This window comes from Vigna radiata, unplaced genomic scaffold, assembly GCF_000741045.1.
Source record: "Vigna radiata var. radiata cultivar VC1973A unplaced genomic scaffold, Vradiata_ver6 scaffold_235, whole genome shotgun sequence".
Lineage (NCBI taxonomy): Eukaryota > Viridiplantae > Streptophyta > Magnoliopsida > Fabales > Fabaceae > Vigna > Vigna radiata.
In genome coordinates this window covers 97,752-107,858 of record NW_014543118.1, presented here as the reverse complement: position 1 = coordinate 107,858, position 10,107 = coordinate 97,752, and the positions used below count along the sequence as shown (strand labels likewise).

General features: G+C 35.4%; 2 protein-coding genes across 3 annotated transcripts; both read right to left on the bottom strand.

Annotated features, from left to right (window-relative positions):
* Positions 1-811: 811 nt before the first annotated feature.
* On the bottom strand, positions 812-4,890 carry LOC106753152 (pentatricopeptide repeat-containing protein At2g33680). Of its 2 annotated transcripts, none has more exons than XM_022777404.1 (2): positions 1,915-4,890; positions 812-1,632 (listed from the first exon to the last, which is right to left on the bottom strand). In XM_022777404.1, the coding sequence occupies exons 1-2, from the start codon at positions 4,642-4,644 to the stop codon at positions 1,624-1,626; spliced, it is 2,739 nt and encodes a 912-aa protein (XP_022633125.1). In that variant the 5' UTR covers positions 4,645-4,890; the 3' UTR covers positions 812-1,623. The 2 variants fall into 2 exon arrangements, with proteins under 2 accessions (XP_022633125.1, XP_022633126.1); XM_022777405.1 differs by lacking the exon at positions 812-1,632 and having other exon boundaries at positions 1,967-2,180; positions 2,258-4,890.
* A 1,053-nt stretch (positions 4,891-5,943) lies between these two features.
* LOC106753160 (heme-binding protein 2) lies at positions 5,944-7,955 on the bottom strand. The gene is made up of 2 exons (XM_014634958.2): positions 7,624-7,955; positions 5,944-6,508 (listed from the first exon to the last, which is right to left on the bottom strand). Exons 1-2 carry the CDS (start codon positions 7,881-7,883, stop codon positions 6,073-6,075), a joined length of 696 nt encoding a protein of 231 aa, XP_014490444.1. The 5' UTR covers positions 7,884-7,955; the 3' UTR covers positions 5,944-6,072.
* Positions 7,956-10,107: the final 2,152 nt, after the last annotated feature.

The window sequence follows — 10,107 nt, the reverse complement described above, 5'->3', positions numbered from 1 at the left end:
AGTTTTACCATGACAATGGTGAACTAAGCCCTTTGTTATTGGGGAATAATGTAATATTTTGAAATTCTCTTATATCCAAATTCTTATTTTCTTGATATGCTTGCATATGCTTATATTATCAATTGTTGGGTTCCTTACCTTTGCTTAATGCTTTTATCGTTTAACTCATTCGGTAAATGTTGTTTGCCTTTATTGATACGGAGACGTACAATAATGTCATGAACCGAGGGGAATTCCTTGATTATGCTAATACCGCCTAGAGATAAGGGTAGGACGATCAATTATATTTTGCTTCCGTTTATCATGCATTATTAGTTAGTAAGGAAGACTGGAGATAACAAGCCAGTAATTAGTAAAAGGCTCTATTCGCCAAGAGATTGGGTTTAAGATAGCCCAAGAAAGTTTGCATACAATATGATAAATAAGCAAATTAAATAAGAAGAGTAAATATAAGAGGGTGGATAAGATGAAATTGTAAACCCCAACAACTCCATTCATCCATAGTTTCTTCTAGCCAATTGATTCATTGCATCTTGCATGTTTATTTTCGTTTGCATTCAAAAACCTCAATTTAATTCTTTTCTCAAGTCTTATGCGATTTGTTTACACGAAAGTTAAGGCCTAAGAGTCCTTCGGGAAACGATACTTGGACTTACACATTTTATATTACTTGATAATGATCTGGTACACTTGTCAGGGACTTAACACGTATCAACTACATATAACTTAACATTGAATTTTCATTTTCAGAACATAAATTAAAATGTAAGTTTATACGATCTCTTAATCCTTTTGATGGCAACCCCTTTAGGGACTTACGATCCAAAGAAGTATCAAGTAAAGCTAAGACTAAAGAAAGGGAAGTAGAATAAAGATTTCTAAAAACTTTTTCCTTACCTAAATTCTTAGAAAGATTCTCCTTAATATAAATACTTTTACCTTGTTGTCTAGGTCACCAATAAAGATGGGAAACCATGCAAATCCCTATTAGGAAACTTACCAAGCACCGGAGAGCAAGGCAAGCAAGTAGGAGTGCATTTTCACTCATTCATGGATTGAACCAGCTGACTTTTGGAAAGGAAATTCATAGGAAATAGTTGCTAGTTTCAGCCAAAGCTCCCAGCCAAGATCACCCATCGCCCAACGTTCTTCAACCAAGCAAAACACATTAAACACGTGTTAATTGTGTTTTGCGTGGAACATGCAGCCTAATCTTCAAAGCTTCTCCAACGCGCTTCGTTTACATCTGAGTAGCTTACCATAAACATTTCAGAACCTCTCTTCATCTATAAAAGAGAGGATTCTCCCCCTTGTAAACTTAACTTGAATGACATAAGGAATTGCTGCTGAAATTAGCATAACACCTTTGCTTCGAGTTCAACCTTGTGCTGATTTAGCACTATCATCCTCTAGCTTCCTTCCCTCTTGGAAGGCCTCCTGAGCGGGAGTATCCTCACACACACTCACCAAACCTCCACTGATCCATTTCACAAACACTTGGCGTGCACCAGAAACCTCCATCCAATTCTCCAATTCCGCTGCATCTCTCTGCGTCAAGGAGTACTCTGCTGTGATCAGTGGAGTTGCTTCTATCACCTTTCCTCACATCCATTCCCATACCATTCATGTTATCTACACAATATTCTTTAAGCTAAGAATATGTTTACAATCAACATATAAGTAATGTTACAATCAATATAATTTAAGGAGTGAATTTTAAGTTTAATTTAATCTTAAGCAATTGACCGCTTTTAAGATGAGATTTATATCCATATATATATATATATATATATATATATATATATATATATATATATATATATATATATATATATATATTCTAAATTGACTTTATAGGTCTTTCGACAAGATAAATATTTTTTTCATATTTATTGAGATGCAAGGAGTTTTAACCTGCCAACTGAATCCAACTACCACCAGGTTGCTTGGTAATACTCTCTCTACGCAATTTTTCCACATTGATGCTGATGCATAAATGTTAGATAGTAGAACATAGGTTGAGGGTTCATTCAGCTCTAGATCAGCAAGGATGTTTGATATTCTTTCTGCTATTTCAGCATTCTCATGTTTAGTGCAAGCACCTAGGAAAGTCTTCCATAAAAGAGATTTTGACTGAAATGGAGCTTCTTTTATCGCAGCCTCTGCTTCTTCCAATTTTGCTGCCCGACCAAGAAGATCAACCATGCAAGCATAATGATTTATAGTTAATTTACTGTTGTATTTACTTCTCACGTACCTAAAATATTCGCAACCTTCCTCCACTAGTCCAGCGTGACTACAAGCAGTTAAAACCCCAGTGAAGGTGACACCATCAGGTTCCAACCCAGCTTCTTTAGCTCTTTTAAACAGGTCAATAGCTTCTCTACCACACCCGTGATAAGCATAACCATATATCATAGTCGTCCAGGTTACTAAATTATGCTCACTGATAGTATTGAAAAACTTACAGGCATCCTTAATGTTTCCACATTTACTATACATGTCAGTAATGGAAGAAGCCACATGAAGATCAACCTCGAGGCCAACTTTGATAACCCAGGAATGGAAACATTTGCCTATGTCCAATGCTGCTAAGCCAGCAGCAGCTGAAATACAGCTGGATAAGATAGACTCGTCAACCTGAAAAATGGGAACAGTTTGGAATTCTGCAAAATGCTTAAGTGCTTCTTCATGATAGCCATTTTGAACCCATGCCGTTAACATGACACTCCAAGAGATAAGATCTTTCTCCGTCATTGACAAGAAGACCTGTAAAGCATTCAAAGTTTCATGTTTAAATACTGCATACATATTTATCAGGGCACTTCCAACAAACGGATGATATTCAAATCCTACTTTCGTGATATAGGATTGGACTTGTTTTCCTACATTTATTGCCTTTATTTCTGTGCAGGTCTGAATAACACTAACTAATGTGAACTGACTAGGTTTTGAATATAGAAGCATATCGCAGAAGATCCCGAGGGCTTCTACGAAATGCCCTGATTCACCACATCCAGATATGATAGTAGTCCAGGAAAACTCATTTCGTATGGGCATGTTTTTGAAAACCAATTTTGCATCACCAATAGCTTTACATCTAATATACATCTCAAGAAGAGCATTTTCTAAGCCCAATCTACAGTCATCCTCAAAAGAAATTTTAATCACTAGAGAATGAAAAGATCGTCCGTCTTTAAGCAAGAAAAGGTTCCCGCAAGCTCGCAGAACATAACTGATTGAAGAACTGCTTTGTGCAATACCAACTTCCCTCATCCCACAAAACAGCTCTATTGCTTTTAAATCATATGAGTAGAAAATTAAAGTGTTAATCATGGCATTTACACATATTTCATTTTTATTGCAAACCTCAAGAAAACATCTATAGGCGTCAGACACCATCCCAAAATTTCCATACATGCTGATAAATGCACTGCCAAGATATGAATCCAACATGAAGCCAAGTTTGATGACACCACAGTGAATTTGACTTCCAGAAAGCTCTGTCTCCAAATTTGAGCACAAACTGACAACACTTGCGCAAGTAAATGGGTCTGGTTTGTTACCTCCAGAAAGAAAATCAACATATAATGCAAGTCCTTCCTTACATTTTCCGACTTGATTAAACCCAGCAAGTAAAGCACATACTGCCACGTTATCCTTCTCATCGAGAACTTGAAACATTTTACGAGCATCATCTAATAATTGCAGTTTAACATAGCAGTCAATAAGAGTCCCACCCACAACCGCATCGTTTTCAATCCCAATCTTCATGATCTGGCCATGAAGAGACCTTCCAAGTTCAACGTCCAACACATCGGCACAGAGTTTAACAATGGTTGTGTAAGTAAAGTGGTTCCGCGACACAGAAGAGTGCCCCATCTCATGAAACAACTTTAGAGAACCCTCCACATCAGACACCTTCACATAAGCATTCAGCAAAGTATTCCACAATGCCTCACACCTTTCATCATAACAAACCCCATCAAAAACCTTCCTCGAGCTCTTAATATCCCCACAATCACCATACACGTGAAGAATCAAAGCACTGCAAAATCTATGTGAATCAAATCCACTTTTGATTACCAACCCATGAATGAGCTTTCCCATCACAGCATCACACGTCTCCTTGCAAGCCTTGAGTGCCACAGAGAAACCAAATTCATTGGGGCGCACCCCAGATCGACACAAGCCACGAAACAAACTCAGACCCATTTCATGTTGCCCCGCGTGAACATAACAAGAGACCAAGCTTGTCCAAGAAACCAAACTCGGCTGAGGAATTTCATCAAACAACTTACGTGCATTCTGAACTTCTCCAATATCTCCGTAAAATCTAATCATGTTGTTTTGTATAAAGACATCCATGAAGAGGGCACTTTTAACTAACAGAGAGTGAAGGATTCTGCCACATTTTACGTCTTTGTGGTCCCTCAGGTGCTGCAAGAGGAAGACGCAGTCTTGGAAACAAAATCCTCTATTGTTCTGGAATTCAAGCGATGCTTGCGAATGGAATTGCTGTGTTCTTGTCAACATTGGTTTGATGGTCCAATTTGAGAATTGGATTCTGAAAAACAAATAAATCCCGGTGACTGCATGCTTGGTTTGAGTGGAATTAGTTGGGAAAAAACAGGGGATAACCATTTTTGAGAACGGGTTTTGGATTGTTCAGCTACCTTTCCAATTCCACATTTTTGTACCCTTTATTCAACAAGTTTTGATTTTGTCACTGAATCAACTGAAATGGTGATGAACAAAATCCCTTCCATTTCACGTCTTAAATGAATTCTTTCAAAAGGAAAAGTTGGGAAGTATTTTCATGAAAAAATTATGCCAGTGAGGAATTGGTCCACCGGTTTAACCATTGAAAGTGTTAGTTTCTCAAGGAAGTGTCACTGTTTCATTAATTTTAATTCTTTAATGGTTGTTTCTGGAAACCCAACTTATACCTCACTTAAAAAAATATTAAGTATTGAACTATTTCACTAAGTGGTTTTCTATTGTGAACATTTTCAACCGTAGTGCAACTGAACCAACGTTAATTTGAAGCTGCAGGCCCCAAATTCTCAATCAGTTTTACAATAAAAACAACTTTACACCTTTATTTTAAGATATAATACTTTTTTTTCTCCTAGTTTGTTGAGAATATTCAAAATGGTCTTTATTTTACTTTTCTGTTCAATGTAATTTTAAAGAATATAATTTGTGTTTTAATATTTTTTATAAATTTCATAAACCAAACAAACAAAAATTAAATTAAACACAAATTACGTTCTTTAGAACTATATTGAACATAAAAAAACTAAATTTAACCTAAATTACGTTTTTTAAAATTATATTAAAAAAAAAAAAAAACCATTTCAAAAATTTCTAACGAAAACTAGGATAAAAAAAGGTATTATACGTTATTTTAATAAGAAAACCATTTCAAATTTTGTGTAAACTTCATTAGAAAATAAAAATAAAAAAACGGATTGTCATATACAGCTTTGAAGCTAAACTTATCAATCTACTTTGAAGCCAAGGAGGGGTAGTAAATTTGTCACTAATTAAAACAAAATTTGCTGTGAAGTTTATAAAATGTACATTATAGTACTCAAAATTGAAGTTACTGTAAATATCATTCACATTATGTATATGATACTCAGGGGACGGCATTCGGATTGCATTTGAGTGCAGATTTATTCAAACAAAGTAAAACTGTATATGTACCACATGCCCATTTCAACACCCTTATCAATTCATGATGAAAAGTTTTCAAGTGTTGTAGCTACGATGAACCTAAAAGAAAGTCAATCAGAAAACAGTGTTTTAGCTAAATGTGAAACACTTTATTCATCCATTCAAGGTCTCCTCACACATCAGTCTGCAGTCTGCAGTCTGCATATTGCTTTCATGTTGAAAAGTTTCAAGTGTTATAGCTATGATGAACCCAAAAGCAAGTCAATCAGAAAACAGTATTTTAGCTAAATGTGAAACACTTTATTCATCCATTCAAGGTCTCGTTACACATCAGTTTGCACTCTGCATGTTGTTGCTTTCATGTCGAAAGCTTATGTCTGGTATACATTTTCACATGGTTTGCTCTCCATCTTCAATGTCAAACAAGAACCATATCTCATTCACTCTGTTATCATATTCAAAAGGGGCATTGTACTGTGCAACAGTGTAAACTGAAGTATGATTAGCACTCTTGCTCTTCTCAACTGCAGCACCCCACTTGGTTCCAGCAATACTCGCCTTCAAGGCTGCAGCTTGCTCCCCAACTTCAGAATCTTTGACAAATCCACCAAACTGTCTAACTGCTACATACACAGTCTTCCATCTTTGAACCTGAAGGCCCTTTGCAGGAGGCGGGTTTGCTTGGTTCTCTTTTGGCACATAGAAGCTCACAACAAATGAGGACTCACAGAAAGGTCCATCACTGGGTGATACTTCAGAGATCACAGGTGCTGTCATCTCAATTTTCTGCTTGTAGTTGTTCTTACCCTGAATATAATCAAATAGCCTGCGCACAAAAAAAAAAAAGAGGGTTGCTCAAATTTAATTAGCTCCTTGGATGGGAGTATCCTATGCCATAAGCACCAACTGAAAAAACCTTTCGCAGTGTAGAAAAACAAGACCAAATTCATGGTTTTAAATTGTTATCTGATATCATAATTGTGGCTCCAAATTTGCAATTTTAGAATCTCTGATGCAATTACAACCAGTTACATATGCAATTTTCCTGCAGTCTTATTAATCGTGCTACAGAATAGTAACCCCTCATCAACAGCATTTTTGTATTGCAATCACTGTAATTAGGACTTTTGGCTTCCTAGTAGGAAATCAAGATATTCCCGCAAGCATCAGTTCTATAGGTTGACTCGGTTCAAGACGTAGTCACACTCAAAACCATGAACTAGTTACTGTATTCAATCCAATATGCAACAAATAAGTACGAATAAATCTAAAGAAGAACCATATTACCAATCAAATATGCCACACTTAATTTTAGGGGTACTTAGGATAAGTTTTTCTAAGTAAACACTTCTAGAATTGAAAAACAAGATAAATGAAATGGAATTCTCAATAAGCTAAAACTAGTTTACATATAAATTAATTTATATTATTTTTAAAAAATTTATTTTTAACTTACAAATTAATGTTAACTTACGGATAATTTTTTTTTTCTCCCTTACAAGTAAACATGGAAAAGTTTGTCCAAACATGTTTTAAAATTTCGAAATACAAATCAATATAACAACTTCATTAAAACATTAATCGATATAACAACTTCATATGAGTTCATTTGAACTAGAAAAAAATTACACCAATCAGTCATCGTAAGAAAAAAAAATCAAATCACAACTCTAAACCCAAAACTTAAAAGAAGATAAGTTTGATTAAGTCTTTAATATTTCCACACAAGAATTCTAACTTGCACATGGATCTTCCAAATTGGTTTTCTGAAGACGAATTACACCCAGTTCCTAATACGATATCAAAATTTATCAAAACCTATAGCAACGATATGTTCAGCCCATTACCCACAAATATGTATTGTGATGACCTTAAACTCACTTTCTCATTCATAACATGATAATATTATTTATATTGTGATATAAACGAAGATAAGATTACCTCAAGAAGCCGGTTCTTGTGGCTTCTACAAGAGAAAGGTCTTGAATGGGGGTGTTGGAAATCCAAACGGGTGAATTATAGCGGCGAATTTCGTAGCCATTTCCAACCTGAATGAGATCATAGCTGGGACATTCTATGCGCTGGCATGTTGGGGGAAATGCCCCTACATTCGGAAGAGAATCCGAACTTACATACACAAACCAAACTGAGAAGAGGCTCAAAAGCACTGAAACCTTGCATGCGATGGTAGCAGCAGCCATGGCGCAAGTTGCAGAAAGCTAACGAGCAAAGGATAAAATGTGAAATTCTATGGCTTAATATCCATATATTTTATGAACCCTCTCTGTGATTATTACAAGCCACACAAAACCAGAGCATTAATTTTCTTATCTGTTTTTTATTTTTGGTTCATGATTTAAATTTCTTCTATAATTTGAGTTAAATTTTAAATTTTTCACACCTTTATTTTTTTTCTTATTTAGTTAATTAACTTATTTTTTAATAGTATGTTTTTTTGTCTTCATACGAAAAATGAACTAAATAATATTATTGATTTTACAAAATCTGAAAATTAAAGTTGTAGAGAAAATTGTGTGTTTAGTTTTATGTCTCTGAAAATCGAAAAATTTTCGTGAACTGAATTTTTCTCGTAATCATGTTATAAATTTACTGAATCTACTTTCTCCTTTTATAAGTAAATCACTGTAAATAAATTTACGAATCAATTAAAATAGTTTGTGACGCGTGTTCCACATGGACATGAATGTTCCACATGACCCAAAAAACAAATAGCCAGAATTTGAGAACTAAATTCAATATTATTTTTTCAATATATTTTGCACACAAAAAAAATACCGGAATATTTAAACAAATAATTAGTAAAAATTAGGTTTAATATCACTTTAAGTTCTTATTTTCGTCCAGAATTTCAAATAAGATTTCTTCTTTTTTGACGTCTCAATTGGATCTTTATTTTTGTAAAATTGAAACAAATAATGACCTTTCGTTAAATTGGACAAACATCGTTAAGAAAGATGTTACATAACATCACTAGTGCAGAAAGGGCTTTAGACGTCAGTTATTTTGAGCTTTTAACGTCACCATGAGAACCGACGTCTATACGGGTGACATTAATGGGACGTCGATTTTTTGCAGGGTCGACGTCGATATAGACGTCTGTTTAGTAAAAAGCCCAACATCTACAAAGACATTCGACAATGCGCTAACTGATGTCTAATCTTAACTTAGACGTCGGTCTGTAACACTTGGGACGTTTATAAAGTCATCAAACATTGCATTAACCGATGTCTTTGGGACATCATAAACTTCAGTTTGTACATTAACTGACGTCTATGAAGTGATCGTTGTGTTTTGGTGTGGTTTTTCTCGTGTCTAGGGGTAGCTTAGTAGCACCTCCTTCCTTTGCTAGTTTCTTTGTAAGAAAAAGTTGTGTCTTTTGGACTTCTCATGGTATTTCAACCCAAAGACAAATTTGGATCATTGCCTAGGTCCATTCCGACCGCCACTGAAAAAGAATATGGTGAGAATACACCGTAAACTTTTTCGTTGATGGCCGGAATAGACATAGGCAACAATCCAAATTCATCCTTGGACGTGAGAAATCCAAAAAAACATTAAGCTTTTCTTACGAGGAAACTAGCAAAGGGAGAAGGTGCACTACGCTACACAAAGACACAACAAAAAAACCGCACCAAAACACAACGAAAACTCATTTTAATCGGTTCAAATGAGAGATAATACATCAAAGATTACTTTAATCGGGGTAAAAACAACTTTGAATAGTTAAAAGGAGAGGAAACTTACTCGGAAATGCAGAGCAACGGAGAGAAAACACAACGATCAAACTGTTGGTTTGCAAATCGCTGGTTCACAGTGTTATTTAACAAGAAATTAGACGTCTGTTGTACACAAAACCGACGTCTAAAATAGAAAATACGTCGGACGCCAGACTAATATGACATCCATTCGATTTAAAAAATAATATTTTTGTACTATATAGACGTCGGCTTTAAGGCATGAGACAATTGACGTCGATATGTCTGACAGGTTGATGAGTAGCATTAATGTCCGCCATATAGACGTCGGGGCCCCGTCAATGTGGCGGGATCCGACGTTTGTAATACTGAAAAGAGTGACTATTTGATGAAGGTTGAAAAATAGTTATTTTCATATGTTAATTTGGACCAAATTACATCCTTTACTACTTGGAATGAGCTCAGAATCAAGCAAAACTCAATAAATGAGTCTAGAGAGAGTCAAAAGTTGTTTTTAGCGATTTTATGCTTATTTTGCGTTGTTTTGTAGCTAATTTGAGAAAAGTAAGAATGGAGTTGAAGATACAAGTCGTTGACTCAAGAAAAGAGCAGAAAAATGAAGTTTTGAAGAGTCGACGTATCGCCCAGCGGCACACTTAAACCGCTAGGCGATCCAGGACGAGGAGTAGTAGGGCATTTCATGATGAGG